The 19,076-nt window shown below is 50.0% G+C and overlaps 1 protein-coding gene across 1 annotated transcript in view; it reads right to left on the minus strand.

Annotated features, from left to right (window-relative positions):
- Positions 1-19,076, minus strand: part of P2RX3 (purinergic receptor P2X 3) — a 24,917-nt gene continuing 5,841 nt past the window's right edge. Inside the window, exons 4-13 of the mRNA XM_073346821.1 lie at positions 7,910-7,981; positions 7,599-7,665; positions 7,080-7,173; positions 6,026-6,103; positions 4,908-5,049; positions 4,508-4,644; positions 3,871-3,964; positions 3,184-3,249; positions 644-721; positions 1-360 (exon numbers count right to left, since the gene is read on the minus strand). Of these exons, the coding sequence (XP_073202922.1) occupies positions 247-360; positions 644-721; positions 3,184-3,249; positions 3,871-3,964; positions 4,508-4,644; positions 4,908-5,049; positions 6,026-6,103; positions 7,080-7,173; positions 7,599-7,665; positions 7,910-7,981 (942 nt within the window). The 3' untranslated portion in view covers positions 1-246. The remainder of the gene's footprint in view (positions 361-643; positions 722-3,183; positions 3,250-3,870; positions 3,965-4,507; positions 4,645-4,907; positions 5,050-6,025; positions 6,104-7,079; positions 7,174-7,598; positions 7,666-7,909; positions 7,982-19,076) is intronic.

Below are 19,076 nucleotides of genomic sequence, written 5' to 3' on the forward strand. Positions count from 1 at the left end.
AGGAATGGTGCACGCTTCCTGACGGAGATGGCAATGCTTTCTTGAGGACATTCCGGAGGAGAGATTTCCACCCCCTTGGCGAAGGAACCTATGAGGAAGACTCTGGTCGGTGATGAGGAAGATGGAAGAAGCAAAGGATCAGAGGAGGGGAGTGTACAAAAGATGCCCTTGCCAATGAGCAGGGGCAAGGTGCCTGCGGCAACAGAGGGCAGGCAGGAAACTGTCTAGTTGCCAGGGGCAGGGGCACTAGAGGCCGATGGAGTAGGCCCCCGAGTCGGTGGATTGCTTCTCATCGTTCCGGCCTCCCAGCATCTGGCTGCTCCTGTACACGGGGCTGTGGCACAGGGTCACATCCATCACCTGCAGGAGGCACAGAGCCGGGTCAGTGCCCACCACAAGGGCATGGAGTGATCTCTCCTTGCCCGACAGCCAGCGCTCCCAACCCCACTCCCCCCAGTGCCCCCTTCTTGGAGAGGCTGGGACTGGAGCAGCCGGAAGCTCCCCCCACAGCCAGCGCCCCCACCCTGCTCCCTGCAGCACCCCCTGCTGGGAGACATCAGGACTGGAGTAGCCAGGAGCACCCCCAGGAGCCTGCACTCCGCTCTCTGCTGGGTATGCCAGGCTCCGCCTCCCTTGGACTCACCTCTTCGAACTTCTTTGCCTTGTACTGCTCTGCGCCCTTCAGGAAGTTGAGGAGGATGATGTCGCACAGCACAGTGCCCTGCAGGGGAGGGGAGACAAGCTGAAGGGGGGCCCAGCCAGGCTCAGCAGAGGGGGTGTGTGAGTTATTGACATAATCTGGGACCATATAGATCATTGTTGCAACCAAGGTCCTGTAGTGGCACCAAATCTTGTATGAAGACGGTCAAATGAGGTGTCTAAGACAAGGTTATGGTTTGCTGGTTAGGATTATGCTGTCTATATGTGTGTATCATTTTGTACTTAAAGTTATGATATTGGCTCTATACTGTCTGTATTTACAAACTTGTGCTATGGTTCTGGGGAACACCCCAGACAAGTTGGTGTCAGCTCTGCCTAGCCTGCTTGATGGCCCATTAAGGACCATCAACTATACAATTGACCCATTGAGAGAAGGCAGATACGCCTTGCGACTCAGCAAGGTATGCAGGGACCTGCCTATGGACAGAACTCTGAGGTGTTTCCAGGCCATGTGATGGACAGCTTGTCTTTGGAACAAAGAAAGAGAGACCACATGGCAAGAGACTATAGAAAGCTGCTGCAGCTCCTCCATCTGGTCTTCAATCCTGCTTCTTACCTCTGGAGGAACCTTACTACGCTGAAGCTTTGAACAAAAGTCTGAATGACCCATCCCAGCTGTGGATGTGCTCCAGAGACTTGATTTGAACCTGCAGTTTATTCTATCACTGCTGCAAGCCTGAACCAAGAACTTTGCCATTACTGTATGTAATTGATTCCATTTCAGCACTTCTAGCTCTCATCTATATCTTTTTCCTTTTATGAAGAAACCTTTAGATTTTAGATTTTAAAGGATTGGCAGCAGCGTGATTTGTGGTAAGATCTGATTTGTATATTGACCTGGGTCTGAGCCTTGGTCCTTTGGGATCGAGAGAACCTTTTTTCTTTTACGGGGGTACTGGTTTTCATAACCATTTGTCCCCATGACGAGTTGCACTGGTGGTGATACTGGGAAAGTGGAATGTTGAAGGGAATTGCTTGTGTGACTTGTGGTTAGCCAGTGGGGTAAAACCAAAGTCTTCTCTGTTTGGCTGGTTTGGTTTGCCTTGGTGTGCAAGAAACCCCAGCCTTGGGCTGAAACTGCCCTGCTTTAAGCAATTTGTCCTGAATTGGCACTCTCAGTTGGGTCCCACCAGAACCAGCCTCGTTACAGCGGGGCCTTCCTTTCTGGGTGTGGGGCCGTCCCCAATCACCTGGGGATGACAGGGGCCCAAAGGTAGCAGGGCAGGGCCCACAGGCCAGGGGGATCCTGGATCCTTAGCCAAGAGAGGCTGATGAGCTGGCTTAGCCCTTCCCCTTCAGAGCTGGGCTGAGCGCAGGTGCCCGGACTCGTGTGTTCAGAGCCTACACTGCTGGAGCATCAGTAACTTCTCTCTGGGGTCCGGCCACCATTAGCAGGGACAGAGCCCTACACTGCGTGTGGTGGGTGACAAACTGCTGAATGGAGGTTAGAGCACCTCCCGTGGCATCGCCAAGGTGCCATTTTGGATTCCCCCGGGCCACTGCCATGGTGCCATCTTGGATTCCCCCTGCACCGTTCCATAGCACTGTCTTGGATTCCACTGTCTTGGATTCCCACCCTGTTTCTATGGCACCATCTTGGATGCCCCCGTGCCATCACCACAGTGCCAACTTGGATTCCCCTGTGCCAACACCACAGCGCCAGAGCACCTCCCGTGGCATCACCATGGTCCCATCTTGGATTCTATTCGACATTGGTGAGGCCTCATCTGGAGTACTGTGTCCAGTTTTGGGCCCCACACTTCAAGAAGGATGTGGATAAATTGGAGAGAGTCCAGCGAAGGGCAACAAAAATGATTAGGGGACTGGAACACATGAGTTATGAGGAGAGGCTGAGGGAGCTGGGATTGTTTAGCCTGCAGAAGAGAAGAATGAGGGGGGATTTGATAGCTCCTTTCAACTACCTGAAAGGGGGTTCCAAAGAGGATGGCTCTAGACTGTTCTCAATGGTAGCAGATGACAGAACGAGGAGTAATGGTCTCAAGTTGCAGTGGGGGAGGTTTAGATTGGATATTAGGAAAAACTTTTTCACTAAGAGGGTGGTGAAACACTGGAATGCGTTACCTAGGGAGGTGGTAGAATCTCCTTCCTTAGAGGTTTTTAAGGTCAGGCTTGACAAAGCCCTGGCTGGGATGATTTAACTGGGAATTGGTCCTGCTTTGAGCAGGGGGTTGGACTAGATGACCTTCTGGGGTCCCTTCCAACCCTGATATTCTATGATTCTATGATTCTATGATTCTCTCTGTGGTTCTGCTGTCCCTGGCAAGCCTGGATTTGACCTTTGACTCAGGGCTTCACTAAGCAGTGAGGAGGCCTGCCCAGATGAGCAGCTCTTTGCTCGGCCCAGGGCCTCCCTTTTCCCTGCAGCCCGGGGCTTGCTCACCCTGGCTCCTGTGGAGCAGGCGGAGGGGAAGAAGAAGGAGGCAGAGAGACTGTTGCACTCACCACCCCGACGGAGGTAAAGGCTGCCACGGTGTTTATCAGGGTTGGGATGATGTTGAATTTCCCAGCCTGAGAGGACAGAGAGTGGAGTTAGTGGTTAGGGGAGGGAAGGTTTGCCCCTAGGACGCCACATGAGGGGGGGCCCCCTCCTCCTGTACAGGGTGGTGTAACCCCCTCTCCACAGCCAGCCTCAGGATCTGTGTCCCCTCCCCTCCTGCCTTGTGGTTTCTGTTGGGCACGTGAGTCTTAGCACTCTTGTCCTCCTTCATTAAACATGGCCACCAGGTGGCACTGCATCTCCAGATGCATGACCACACCCAGCCAACTCCTCCTACACCCCATGGTGCTTCGGCAGGGGCTTGAGTCCATGCGGGGGAGTCCTCCATTCTCATTGCATGGGGAGGAGGGATAGTGAGGGGCCAACCTGGAACCCTCCTCACCAACAAGAGGTGGGGTGGCGTCGAGAGTCAGGCACATGGGGGCAGTCCCAAGCCTGGACCACATGGAGGTGAGGAGGAGCTCCAATGTTTTGATTGGCCAAGAGCTACACATGCTCACAGGGTGGTCTCTACAAGCCTTGTATAGACCCCTCAGACACATTGGTGATTCCCCATCAGCTCCCTTCCCCTGTCCTAGGGCTTCAGTGCTGGTTCCTCGCAGTGACCCTGCTGGCTGCCTGGCCGTACATACGTTCCCGTAGACCAGCACATCGAAACGGATGCCGAAAGCCTTCATCAGGGTCCGGTACTCGGTGCCATTCTCTCGCCTGTAGTACTTGGCATACCTGGGGGACAGGGAGAGGGACTGTGACTTGCCATCCCCTGGTCCCCGCTGCACCAAGGTGTGCACACCGACGGGCGGCTGTGTATGAGGGGGGTGTGACACACAGTGTGTGGAAGAAAGGGTCTGGTATGAAGGTAGTGGTTGCGTGTGTGTAGCAGGGAGGGTGTATGTAACTCGGTGAGTCAGTATGTAGGTGTGGGTGTGTAACTAGGAGAGTGTGTGTAACAGTGAGTCGGGTGTATCTAGTGTGTATGTGGAGGGCAGTGTGTGTTGTGTGTGTAGTTGGGTGTATCTGGTGTTTTAGTGTGTATCTGGAAAGCAGTGTGTGTACTTGGGTGTATCTGGTGTGTCAGTGTGTATGTAGAGGGCAGTGTACATAGTCAGGGGTATGTGCTGTGTCTGTGTGTAGCTGGAAGGTACAGTATGCCCGTGTGAGAAGAGGTACATGTGCCCAGAGAGTGTCCAGGCGAGTGAGTTAACCCCAGGGTCTCACACAGCTTTTTCCTTGTGTTTGCATGTGTGCATGTACACCCTCTGTGCTTGCCTGAAGTTGTAGCCGGGAGAGACGTTGTTCTTCTCGGAGACACTATCAAGGCGGGTGAAGGTGTAGCTGGGCACGCAGTGCTCCCATGAGCGATCCAGGTCACACACCCACCCGATCTTGATTCCCAGAATTCCTCCCTGTGCACAGAGATGGGGTGTTAAGCCAAACTACCCCAGGCAGCATCATAGAGGGGCCACTACGCCAGGTCACTGGACGGACCCCTTCCCCCATGCTAAGGGACTGACCAAGGCCCCAGAGTCCCCTGCAGCTCCCCGCTTCCGCTGCGTGTTGAAGGACACTCCATGGAGATGGTCCTAGCTCACATGCGCCAACACACATGTGCTCTCTCCTGGCATGAGGCTGTCAGGCCACAGCCCATGGGGGAAGCCGCGAATCTCACCGTGGAGGCCAGCTTGGCAAAATCCTGGCCAGCAAAGCGGACGATGTCGCCCAGGCGCAGGATGGGGCAGAAGGGCTGGGTGACAGGATGGAAGCGGCACGTCCGGATGTCCTGGGCCGTGAGGTTGGGCAGCAGGTTACCCCTTGGAGGGAGGGAGACACAGAGAGGGGACTGTGAGAACAGGGTCCCATGGGGAAAGCCCATCCCTAACCCCACCCCATCCATAAACCCAAAGCCTACTCCCAATCCTAACCCCCTTCCATAGTCTCTAACCCTAACCCCAACCCCAACCCCAACCCCTGGCTGGCTCGGCCACAGGCTCCCCTGCTGTTATTCCCAGCTGGAGGGAAATCTTGACCATCACCAGGAGGAGGGTGGCTCCAGGAGCTGGGAAGTCCTGTTTATCTGCAATGCAGCCGCTCAGACACACACAGCCTGGGGGCATGGCTCTCTGTGAGGCAGAAGGTCCAATCCTCAGCTTGCCAGATCCTATGCTTGGGGCAGGCTCAGATGGGGAGGTAAAGGGGCTTCAGACCTGCTTTGCACTCGCCATACTCTGGGGGCCTGCCTGGTCCTTAGTATCAATTAGAGCAGCCTCAGGGCTGCATGGACTTAGACCTTACTTTCTATGGCCCATGGGGGGCAGATAACAGCCACAGTGCCATCACCCCCAGTCATGACCCTGCTTCATCTTCTATGGACTTGGGGGAAACGGGGGGGCAGAGAATAGCCACAGCGCAGAGACACCTGGCCATGCCCCCGTTCCACCCACTATAGGCCCTGGGGGGCAGAGAATAGCCACAATGCAGTTCCATCTGGCCAAGCCCCCAATCCACCCCATATGGGCCCTGGGGAGCACAGAATAACCACAATGCAGTGCCACCTGGGCCATATTTCTGATCTAGTGTCTGGGAGTAGGGTGCATGCAGGGCCCTCCCCAGTCCCATGCCAGCTGGGGAGACTCCTCAGAGGTCATTTCCACCCACCTCAAGGCCCCTCTACACTGCCAATGCAGGGCAAAGCAAATTCCATGTCCCTGAGTGTCAGCCCCTGACCCCAAGGTGAGCTGAGGCGGATGGGTCCTGTACACACCCCATGCAAACGCCCCGAGTACTCACTTCTCGAAGTCAAAGAGCGGGAAGCGGATGCTGTTCTTAATGAAGAGGGTGAAATTCTCTGCCTCCAGCATGATGGGCCTGCAGGGAGAGTGCCCTGAGAAATCACCCACATTGGATATAGGCAGGGGGCTGTGGCCTGGGGCCTGCCTGGGTGGCAATGTCCCATTCCCATCTGCCCCCCTGCTCCTGTTATTTACCCACCGCAGCTTAGGGCTCTTTGTGTCTGTGGAGTCTGTGCAGCTCCTTGCACAATCAGGGAAAGCTGTACATGGCCTGGGCTGAGGGGCGCTGATGTGATTGAGAATAATCCTGTCGGGCTGGATGGGCTCTGAGGCCAGGTACAGTGTGGATGGCAGTAGCTTGAGCTCAAGGTGACTAAACAGTAAAGATCCCTTTGGGCCTGTGGGGCAGAGCATAGTCACAGCACAGTGCCACCAGGCCATGGCCCCAATCCACCCTCTATGGATGCTGTGGGGCAGAGCACAGACACAGCACAGTTATACCCGGCCATGGCCCCAATCCACCCCCTATAGGCCCTGTGAGGCAGAGAATAGCCACAGCACAGTGCCACCCGACCATGGCCCCAGTCCACCCCCTATGGACTCTGTGGGGTACAGCATAGTCACAGCACAGTGCCACCAGGCCACGGCCCCTATAGGCCCTGGGGGGCAGAGCAGAGACACAGCACAGTGCACCCGGGCCACGACCCCGATCTGTCCTCTCTTGGCCCTGGACAGCAGAGAATAACCACAGTGCAGTGCCACCTGATATACCACATCCCTGCTTCACCCCCTATGGGTCAGAGAATAGTGCACAGTGGGGTCCCCCCTTCATGTCGAGAGCTGAGGATGTGGGAGGCTCTCTGCACCTGGCCATGCGGAACAGGTGACCCAGCCAAGCACAACTGCCACCAGAAGGTGGCCCTGGTACGGCGCCCCAGACTCCTCTAGGTGCCAGTGACTTCCAGGAGGGCTCTCAGAATGGGGACCCCTACGCTGACAGAACAGGGTGCTGAAGCGGGGAAAGGGGGACTGCCCCGAAGGGCCCAGCTTACGCCTGAACTGTGTCCACCTCAGCCGGGCACCAGCCCTGGATCTCACAGGTCCACAGGCTCCTGTTGTAGTTCACACACCGGCCAGTCAGGATCCCTGTGGAACCGCCCCCCATTTATTAGCATCACAAACCCCACTCCCAGCCCCTCCACCCTGCCTCCTGTGCCCACATTGGTCCCTGCTGCCACCCCCACAGAGCCCAGATCCTGCAGAGAGGTTTGAGTTGGCTACCAACTCCCAGCTGGCCGGCCTGGCCTTTCGATCACGCCATGGCAACTCCTGATTTTACATCCAGATGCAGCAGGTTCAGACACTGCCAGACATCAATCCATCCATCCACCCCTTCTTCTTCCACTCATCTATTCTTCACTCTCTCCTCCCTCACCGATCCCTCTCCCTCACCCCACAGGCTGATGCTGCTCCCTCCTGGCCATCGCCCCATACTAGGGCATCCACCCACCATTCCCACATGCTAGGCCCTAGCCTCCTGTTGGAGCTGCTGTGTGGTTCTGGGTTCTTACCGCCTCCTGTAGTAGGGACAGGCCTCTGGCAATCACTGTCAGACACACAGCTGTACTTCACTTCGCTCTGGAAAAGGAGAGCAAGGGGGAGGCAGGCAGAGGGAATGAGCCCCAGGGACAGACAGGCAGGCATATAGATTGCCCCCCCCCCTGCCACCGCTCTGATGGTGGTGGGGACCCTAAATGCCCCAACAGCGGGTACCTCAAGGCAACCTCTCCAGAGAATAGCTTCACTTTCAGCTGGGGAAGATCAACCCTTCTTCCCCTTCCCAAGCCCTCCCACCATTCTCCCGCACTCCTCACCTGCTTACCTCAGGGCAGAAGCCTTGCACCTGGTTCTCCGTGACAATCTGCTTAGTGATGATCACAAAGACGGACGTCCCCTGCAGAGATGGGATGGGGTCAGAGAGACAGGATAGGGAAGGGCGCAGAGAAGAAACAGAGCAAGTGAAACAGCCAGGAGCTAGGGCGTGTTGAAAACTGTTAAAATTGTGATTGATCACTTTAAATTCTCTGGGATTTTTCCAGGCCCGCATGCAATCAGCATCAATCTGCAGAGAGCCCGCCTAGAGTAAGGTGGGGGGTGAGTTGTACTAGAGAGCAGCCTGCTTTGTTTCGCTCTGCTTTTGGTTTTAGTATGTTAAGGTTCTGAGTTCTAAGAAATAAAACCCTGTTATGTGGCAGCCTTCCAGCAAGAGCATTTGATAATTTTATTAGGGCTGTCAAGCAATTAAAAAAATTAATCATGATTAATCACACTGTTAAACAATAATAGAATACCATTTAAATATTTTCGGATGTTTTCTACATTTTCAAATACCTTAATTTCAATTACAACATAGAATACAAAGTGTACAGTGCTCACATTATATTTATTTTTGATTACAAGTATTTACACTGTAAAAAAATAAAAGAAATAGTATTTTTCAATTCACTTAATACAAATACTGTAGTGCAATCTCTTTATCGTGAAAGTTGAATTTACAAATGTAGAATTATGTACAAAAAACCTGCATTCAAAAATAAAACAATGTAAAATTTTAGAGCCTGCAAGTCCACTTAGTCCTACTTCTTGTTCTGCCAATCACTCAGCTCCAGTCTACACTATGAGTTTAGGTCGAATTTAGCAGCGTTAGATCGATTTAACCCTGCACCCGTCGACACGACAAAGCCATTTTTGTCGACTTAAAGGGCTCTTAAAATCGATTTCTGTACTCCTCCCTGACGAGGGTATTAGTGCTGAACTCGACATCGCCTGGTCGAATTTGGGGTAGTGTGGACGCAATTCGATGGTATTGGCCTCCAGGAGCTCCATTGTGACCACTCTCGACTGCACTTTCAACTCAGATGCACTAGCCAGGTACACAGGAAAAGCACTAGGAACTTTTGAATTTCATTTCCTGTTTGGCCAGCGTGGCGAGCTCATCAGCAGAGGTGACCATGCAGTCCCAAAATTGCAAAAGAGCTCCAGCATGGACCGAATGGGAGGTACTGGATCTGATCGATGTATGGGGAGACAAAGCCATGCTATCAGAACTCTGCTCCAAAAGACGAAATGCCAATATATTTGAAAAAATCTCCAAGGGCATGATGGACAGAGGCTATAACTGGGACCTGCAGCAGTGCCGCGTGAAAATTAAGGCGCTCAGGCAAGCCTACCAAAAAACCAAAGAGGCAAACAGCCACTCCGGGTCAGAGCCCCAGACATGCCGCTTCTATGATGAGCTGCATGCAATTTTAAGGGGTGCCCCTACCACTACCCCACCCCTGTCCGTGGACACCTGCAAGGGGGGAGTCTCAAGCAACAGGGATGAGGATTTTGGGGATGAGGAAAATGAGGAGGAGGAGGAGGACAGCACCCAACAGGCAAGTGGAGAAACTGTTCTCTCCAACAGCCAGGAACTCTTTATCACCCTGGAGCCAACACCCTCCCAAGGTGGGCTCCCGGACCATGAAGCCGGAGAAGGCACCTCTGGTGAGTGTACCTTTGTAAATATAATACATGGTTTAAAAGCAAGCGTGTTTAATGATTAATTTGCCCTGAAGACTTGGGATGCATTCACAGCCAGTACAACTACTGCAAAAGTCTGTTAACGTGTCTGGGGATGGAGCGGAAATCCTCCAGGGACATTATTAAGGGGACATTCAGAGGTGGCCATTCCTGCTGGGCTGTTTGCCTGTGGCCGAAAAGAAATCATCCCTGCCTTTAGCCATACGGTGGTGGGGGTAGGGGGGGTTAATGCTGAGCTGTCTGCGTTTGGCTGGGAGCGATCTTCCCTGATAGTAGTCACTAAGTTCCTTACGGACGCAAAAGTTTCGCAGCCACTGGGAATCATCCCAGACCTGCAACACTATGCAGTCCTACCCAGTCTGTGCTTGTTTCCTGGGTCCAGAATTGGCATTCCATGGCATGAGCCTGCCCCATTGCCACCAGGATGTCCAAATTGCCGGGGCCCGTACTTTGAGAGAAGTCTGTGTCCATGTCCTCATCATTCTTGTCACTGCACTGCCATCGCCTCCTCGCCTGCTTTTGCAGGTTCTGGTTCTGCACATACTGCAGGATAATGCATGAGGTGTTTACAATGCTCATAACTGCTGCGGTGATCTGAGTGGGCTCCATGCTTGCCGTGGTATGTCGTCTGCAGGAGAGCAGAGTTGCAGCGGAAGCGGTGGATTACGACAGTTAGCACCGTGCACATTTCCCGAGGAAGAACACACATACCCAGGAGCCCATGACAGACAACATGGAGAAATTCGCTATTGAGACAATAGCAGCAGAGCAGAGTTGCAGCAGAAGTGGTGGATGACAACGGTTAGCAGTCCTACTGCACCGTCTGCTGAAAGCAGTATGGCGTCCGCACAGAAAAAAGGAGTGAAACAACTGTCTGCTGTTGCTTTCACGGATGAGGGGCGACTGACATGTACTCAAAACCACCCGCGACAATGTTTTTGCCCCATCAGGCATTGGGAGCTTAACCCAGAATTCCAATGGGTGGCAAAGACTGTGGGAACTGTGGGATAGCTACCCACAGTGCACCGCTCCATAAGCCGATGCTAGCCATGGTAGTGAGGACGCACTCCATCAACTTAATGCGTTTAGTGTGGACATACACAATTGACTGTATAAAATCGATTTCTAAAAATCGACTTCTATAATGACAGGTTTCAGAGTAACAGCCGTGTTAGTCTGTATTCGCAAAAAGAAAAGGGAGTACTTGTGGCACCTTAAAGACTAACCAATTTATTTGAGCATGAGCTTTCGTGAGCTACAGCTGAAGTGAGCTGTAGCTCACGAAAGCTCATGCTCAAATAAATTGGTTAGTCTCTAAGGTGCCACAAGTACTCCTTTTCTTTTTGACTTCTATAATATTGACCTAATTTCATAGTGTAGACATACCATCAGACAAACAAGTTTGTTTACATTTGCAGAAGATAATGCTGCCCGCTTGTTTACAATGTCACCTGAAAGTGAGAACAGGCGTTCGCATGGCACTGTTAGAATCACAGAATCATAGAATATCAGGGTTGGAAGAGACCTCAGGAGGTCATCTAGTCCAACGCCCTGCTCAAAGCAGGACCTAATCCCCAACTAAATCATCCCAGCCAGGACTTTGTCAAACCTGACCTTAAAAGCCTCTAAGGAAGGAGATTCCACCACCTCCCTAGGTAACCCATTCCAGTGCTTCACCACTCTCCTAGTGAAAAAGTTTTTCCTAATATCCAACCTAAATGTCCCTCACTGCAACTTGAGAGCATGGAATCTAGCTGGCATCACAAGATATTTATGTGCCAGATGCGCTAAAGATTCATATGTCCCGTCATGCTTCAACCACCATTCCAGAGGACATGCTGATGGGTTCTGTTTGGTAACAATCCAAAGCAGTGCAGACTGATGCATGTTCATTTTCATTATCTGAGTCAGATGCCACCAGCAGAAGGTTGATTTTTTTTTTTTTGGTGGTGGTGGTTCAGGTTCTGTAGTTTCTGCATTGGAGTGTTGTTCTTTTAAGGCTTCTGAAAGCATGCTCCACACTTCATCCCTCTCAGATTTTGGAAGGCACGTCAGATTCTTAAACCTTGGGTCAAGTGCTGTAGCTATCTTTAGAAATCTCACATTGGTACTGTGACGTTGCACTCCATATTTTTATAAAAATATGTTTATAAGTGTGGATATGATGTAACTGGAATATGCTTTATGAAAGAGGTATCTTGTAAGGTATCATTACAAAGCTTATAATCTACTGACTGTGGTCATCCTTTTTGTATGAATGTATCATTCTTGTATCTGAAACTAGGAATATTAAATATAACTCTGAGGTCCTACTGTAATTATGCAAAGTGTGGGCCATTAATGGTAGTTTGGAATCTTGATGGCTCCCATCAACCAGGACAATTGGTTGTAAATGGCTCTGTTTACTTGTAAGACTTCCTGTATACATGTGTGCCAGCACGTGGGTAATGAAGCCTCACAGGACATGTGATCATGTCACCTGAACTGGAATACATCTTTAACCTGGTGCTTTTCCATTTAGAAGGAGAGGTGGGGACTCAGAGAGAGACAAAGATTCCCGCCTTGTGCTAAAGCTATTAAAGGGGGTGGAACAGAACAAAGTGGGCTGCAGTCATGAGAAATCTCCTAGTTACCACCTGAGCTGGAACTAACAAGAACTGTACCAGGGGAAAGGATTGGGCCCAGACTAAGAAGGAGTCTGGTCTGTGAAAGAAGCTTATTGGAACATCTCTGAGGGTGAGATTTACCTGTATGCAGATTCTCAATGTATTAGGCTTAGACTTGCGTGTTTTTGCTTTATTTTACTTGGTGACTTACTTTGTTCTGTCTGTTATTACTTGGAACCACTTAAATCCTACTTTTTATACCTAATAAAATCACTTTTGTTTATTATTAAACCCAGAGTAAGTGATACCTGGGGGAGCACACAGCTGTGCATATCTATCAGTGTTATAGAGGCCGGACAATTTATGAATTTACCCTGTATAAGCTTTATACAGAGTAAAGCGGATTTATTTGGGGTTTGGAGCCCATTGGGAGCTGGGTGTCTGGGTGCTGAAGACAGGAACACTTTCTGAGCTGTTTTCTGTTAAGTCTGCAGCTTTGGGGGCGTGGTTCAGACCCTGGGTCTGTGTTGCACCAGGCTTGCGTGTCTGGCTCAACAAGACAGAGTTCTGGAGTCCCAAGCTGTCAAGGTTCCTTCCCCACTCTGAACTCTAGGGTACAGATGTGGGGACCTGCATGAAAACCTCCTAAGCTTACTTTTACCAGCTTAGGTTAAAACTTCCCCAAGGTACAAAATTTTTTTACCCTTGGATTTCCATTGCCACCACCAAATTTTATCTGGGTTTACTGGGAAACGTGGTTTGGACATGTCTTTCCCCCCCAAATCCTCCCAACCCTTGCACCCCACTTCCTGGGGAAGGTTTGGTAAAAATCCTCACCAATTTGCATAGGTGACTACAGACCCAAACCCTTGGATCTGAGAACAATGAAAAATCATTCAGTTTTCTTACAAGAAGACTTTTAATAGAAGTAAAGGAATCATCTCTGTAAAATCAGGATGGTAGATACCTTACAGGGTAATTAGATTCAAAACATAGAGAATCCCTCTAGGCAAAACCTTAAGTTACAAAAAAGACACACAGACAGGAATAGTCATTCTATTCAGCACAGTTCTTTTCTCAGCCATTTAAAGAAATCGTAATCTCACACATACCTAGCTAGATTACTTACTAAGTTCTAAGACTCCATTCCTGTTCTGACCCCAGCCAAAGCATCACACAGACAGACAGACCCTTTGTTTTTCTCCCTCCTCCCAGCTTTTCAAAGTATCTTGTCTCCTCATTGGTCATTTTGGTCAGGTGCCAGCAAGGTTACCTTTAGCTTCTTAACCCTTTACAGGTGAGAGGATTTTTCCTCTGGCCAGGAGGGATTTTAAAGGGGTTTACCCTTCCCTTTATATTTATGACACAAGCCATCAAAGAAAGTGGGCTCAGAGGTAGTTTCAGCACATCAGGTGACAGTCCCAAGAGGGTTTCTGTGACCGAACCCATCACAGGTACCTTCTTTGCGCTTTGTGAAATCTGCAGTGAAAGTGTTCTTAAAATGAACCACATGTGCTGGGTCATCATCCAAGACTGCTATAACATCAAATATATGGCAGAATGTGGGTAAAACAGAGTAGGGGACATACAATTCTCCCCCAAAGAGTTCATTCACAAATTGAATTAACGCGTTATTTTTTTAACATGCGTTATCAGCATGGAAGCATGTCCTCTGGAATGGTGGCTGAAGCATGAAGGGGCATACGAATGTTTGGCGTATCTGGCACGTAAGTACCTTGCAATGCCAGCTACAAAAGTGCCATGCAAATCCTGTTCTCACTTTCTGGTGACACTGTAAATAAGAAGAGGGCAGCATTATTTCCTGTAAATGTAAACAAACTTGTTTGTCTTAGCAATTGGCTGAACAAGAAGTAGGACTGAGTGGACTTACATGGTTTTGTTTTTGAGTGCAGTTATGTAACAAAAAAATCTACATTTGTAAATTGCACTTTCACGACAAAGAGATTGCACTACAGTACTTGCATGAGGTGAACTGAAAAATACTATTTCTTTATTATTTTTACAGTGCAAATATTTGTAATAAAAATAATACACACTTCAATTTCAATTACAACACAGAATACAATATTTGTGAAACTGTAGAAAAACATCCAAAATATTTAATAAATTTCAATTGGTATTCTATTGTATTACAGGGCGATTAAAACTGCGATTAATTGTGATTAATTTTTTAATCACGATTAATTTTTTTGAGTTAATCACGTGAGATAACTGTGATTAACTGACAGTCCTAATTTTTATCTAACTGCTCAGCCTGTATGCCATGAACACAACAGGATCGATGTGATTAATGACATGTTAGACATAAGTGAGGATTGAATGAGAGATCTCAAGAGCGCATTCCCTTTCATTCTGACTCCTGTGTCCCCCCTCTGCTGAGCAGTGGCAGACATCCAGGGTCTTGCAGATCAGTTTCCCAGATGAGGGTAAATCAGCAATACAGCATCTGGGTCTTTCCTAAAGGTCTGCTCTCACTGCAGAGATAACTCGAGTGATGCTGGTGTTAGCTCCTCTTGAGTCAGCTCAGCTCCAGTGAGAGCTCCACACTGCAAAATGACACTGGCCTGCAAACGTGAGCTCACTTGAGCTGTCGCCTCTCCCACCAGCACTGGAACCAGGGGCAAAGGTATAGGGGACCAATCCCCTCCCACTTTTTAACAAAAGAAACATATGCATTATGGGAAAAACAATTGTACTGCTAAAGGGCAAGACACACTGTGTACTCCTGGGGGAATTCTGCGCCACTGCACAAGTGTAGAATTCATGTCCCCTGCAGATTTCTTTTTTCCATGTAGAATAATAGATTCTGCCAGGGAGGCACTGCAATTACACCTTTCGCCCACCAGGGCCTGCTGTGGTGCCAGAAGAGAAGGCAGCTGGCTCACCACCGGAGCAGATAGCTGCAGAGAGGGAAGTGGCACTTTGGCCTTGGCCCCCCACTTCTACAAAGATTCCAGTGTCCTTGGCCTCTCCCCTTCTTGGGCTGGCTAGCTCAGCTTAGGAGCACCACCGTGACCGAGGAAAGGATCTGTGAGGATGGTGTGGATTGAACCCTCAGCAAGTTTGCAGATGACACTAAACTGGGAGGAAAGGTAGATACGCTGGAGGGTAGGGATAGGATACAGAGGGACCTAGACACATTAGAGGATTGGGCCAAAAGAAATCTGATGAGGTTCAACAAGGACAAGAGCAGAGTCCTGCACTTAGGACAGAAGAATCCCATGCACCGCTACAGACTAGGGACTGAATGGCTCGGCAGCAGTTCTGCAGAAAAGGACCTAGGGGTTACAGTGGACGAGAAGCTGGATATGAGTCAACAGTGTGCCCTTGTTGCCAAGAAGGCCAATGGCATTTTGGGATGTATAAGTAGGGGCATTGCCAGCAGATCGAGGGACGTGATCGTTCCCCTCTATTCAACATTGGTGAGGCCTCATCTGGAGTACTGTGTCCAGTTTTGGGCCCCACACTACAAGGAGAATGTGGAAAAATTGGAAAGAGTCCAGTGGAGGGTAACAAAAATGATTAGGGGACTGGAACACATGACTTATAAGGAGATGCTGAGGGAACTGGGATTGTTTAGTCTGCAGAAGAGAAGAATGAGGGGGCATTTGAAAGCTGCTTTCAACTACCTGAAAGGGGGTTCCAAAGAGGATGGATCTAGACTGTTCTCAGTGGTATCAGATGACAGAACAAGGAGTAGTGGTCTCAAGTTGCAGTGGGGGAGGTTTAGGTTGGATATTAGGAAAAACTTTTTCACCAGGAGGGTGGTGAAGCACTGGAATGCATTACCTAGGGAGGTGGTGGAATCTCCTTCCTTTGAAGTTTTTAAGATCAGGCTTGACAAAGCCCTGGCTGGGATGATTTAGTTGGGGACTGGTCCTGCTTTGAGCAGGGGGTTGGACTAGATGACCTCCTGAGGTCCCTTCCAACCCTGATATTCTATGATTCTATGTGTGCGTGGACAGGGCTCCAGTTGAGGCAACATTGGAGCTAACTCTGCACTGAAGATCAGCACTGGGGGAAAAATCACCCAAAACCTTTTTTGGGTGAAAAATGTAGATGCCATGCCTCCAAAACGTTTTGTAAATTCAGGGTGGTTTTGCCGAGTTGTTCATATCAGTGGGTGTATTTTTACAAAGTCAGAACATTTTGTTTAGACATTTGCTCAGTGAAACCTTTCCACCTTTTTAGTGCAGAGCAGATTTTCCTTTCAAAACTTCCATCAATTTTTTTTCTAAAAATTATTTAAAATCCACTTGCAATCAAAACAAACTGTTTTATTCTATCCAAAATGATTTTTTCCCCCAGTTCACTGAAAATTTCAAAACACTTCATTTTTGGGTGGACCTGAAACATTTTCTCCCCCAGCCCCTACTTTTCCTATTTGCCAATGAACCCAAAATGTTGTTGGTTCCTGAAGGTAACTTGCATGGGAGGGTGTGTTCCTCCCTGGAGACAGGCCTCACAGCTTGCTCCTGACCATGCACGTGTTGCATCTGATCAGCCCTGATCATGTCTTGCATAGCTGGCAACCCCCTACCTAAAGCCTCACCCCCCACCCCAGGAACTCTGGGATCTGTATGAGGCACCATGTGTGGGTGGTGGGCTGAAATCCTAAACCTTGTAGATTCTGAGCAGGGCTTTGCATTCGATCCAGCAAGCTGGTGGAGCTCACGCCCTGGGTTTGTTGCGGTCTCTACTTACCAGGCCAGTGGGCAGCTGGGTGCTGTATGAGCTGGAGTTTCCATGTAGGTTTTCCTACCAACCCCAGCTGGCTAAACGTTCACTGTGGTCTCTATAGCACAACCTGTGGACAGGGATCCAGTCCGAGCCAGAGGGCACATAAGCAATAACAACTGCTGTTCTACAGCATTCTCAACCACAGAGCCCAGCGCACATTACAAGGGAGTCCCTGCCAGGGGAGCTGTAAGCCCTCATATGTTTTGATTGTGCAAAGATGATCCAAAAGGGAACCCCAATTTGTTCCCCAGACTGCTGGGTCAATAGCACAAGGATTACTCTCAGCACGCTGGAAATTGAGGCTAGATGCAGACAGCTTTCGCAAACCCAAGGGTTTAGTCTTCGCCAGATTGAAGCTAGGGCTCATCCATCCTGTGATATCAGAGAAGCAAAGTGATCCCAGACAACGTGAGTGACAACTGTGTCAGTGGTTGTACCAGAGAGCGTGTGTGTGAGAACTTCCCTCTGATGTACAAGCCAGGATGTGAAATTTTTAGTAGCAGTATGAGATTAGTAACTGAGACCGGGGCCCTGTTGTGCCAGGTGCTGCACAGACACACAGTGAGAGACAGGCCCTGCCCCAGCTGAGATCAGGGCCCCATGGGGCGGGGCACTGCACAGACACACAGTGAGAGACAGGCCCTGCCCCAGCTGAGATCAGGGCCCCATGGGGCGGGGCGCTGCACAGACACACAGTGAGAGACGGGCCCTGTCCCAGCTCAGATCGGAGCCCTGTTGTGTCCCTGCCTTAAAGTGCTACAATCTGAAAGACAAAGGGTGGGAGGGGAAACTGAGGCACAGAGTGGGGCAGTGACATGCGGAGGACAGTTAGCCTTCAGAATAAGCCCAGCAGCCAGCCATCCCAAGCCTGTCTCACTATGCATTGAGCAGCGGTCACCCATCACGTTCAGATGTGAAGTCCAGAAAACCAAGCGTGTCTCACATGCCCACTGAGGACTCCCTTGGCCTGCCCTCCATAGGGAGCTGCAGCAGGACAGTAGGCGAGGCTGAGACACAGGGGCCATTGAGGAGGGCTTGGCCAACCCACTCTGCCCCCTGCCTCTCAGCATGAGGCAAGCAGCCCCATGACTAGCACTCCCTGGGGCTCGCATGAGTGAAGATGACTGAATGGCACTGACCTCCTCTGTGACAGGCAGCCTCACCAGCCTGTCAGGACACACCCCCAAGTCCTTTTGGGAAGGGTTAATGATCCTGGTCCCTTTAATGACCAGAGCAGATCACGGGGCTGGTGGGAAATGAGCAAATTGCTTATTGCAGCTGAGCAGCCAAGCCTCAGAATAAGGTCAGCCTCAGCATAGCTGCAGCTACAGCTTTTCAGTGTGCGTGTGTATTGGACACTGGGCCAGATCCCCAGCTCATGTCAATGGGCCATGGCTCCATTGAAGTAAATGGGCCAGATCTGCAGCCCCAGCACTAGTGGCTCCTTCTCCCAGAAACAGTGGGTCTGAAAATGCCTTTTATTTCCACAGGAAATTTTGAATTGTTGGCAAAAACAACCAGAAATCAAAATATTTCCATTTGGAAACATCACTGTGGTGCCTCATGGGAGCTGTAGTTCTGGTGCCTCATTCATCCCCTGGTTCTCCTCTCTAGGCCCGGTTTCTTGGCCAGACTACACCTCCCATGATGCACTGCAGTCTCCCCTTATAGTGAAGGGAAGTGGGTGTGTCATGAAAGCCCCTGACCATTCATGGGAAATGTAGTCTGGCCCAGGAGCCCAACCTACACAGAACAGGAACAAGGGGCAAATGAACTACAACTCCCATGAGGAATGAACGCAGTAATTCCTGACTGAAATATTTTTTTGAGTTTATGGTGTTTGGTCTTTTTAATGAAAAAAATCCAATTTTCTGAGGAAAGAGGGCACCTCGCTCAAAAAATGTGTTTAGCTGAAAACCCCATTTCCACTAAAAAACAGTTTTAATGGAAATTTTTCAACCAGCAAGTCTCTTAGATCAAAGCACCTTGATTTGATCCCTGTGCACAGAGCTGGGAGAATTATTTATTTGTATTGACAAACAGATCCTTCATCGAAAAATCAAAACATTTCATTTCAAGATGTTTGTGTCATTTTTCACT

The sequence above is a fragment of the Lepidochelys kempii genome, chromosome 6 (assembly GCF_965140265.1).
Source record: "Lepidochelys kempii isolate rLepKem1 chromosome 6, rLepKem1.hap2, whole genome shotgun sequence".
NCBI classification, from domain to species: domain Eukaryota; kingdom Metazoa; phylum Chordata; order Testudines; family Cheloniidae; genus Lepidochelys; species Lepidochelys kempii.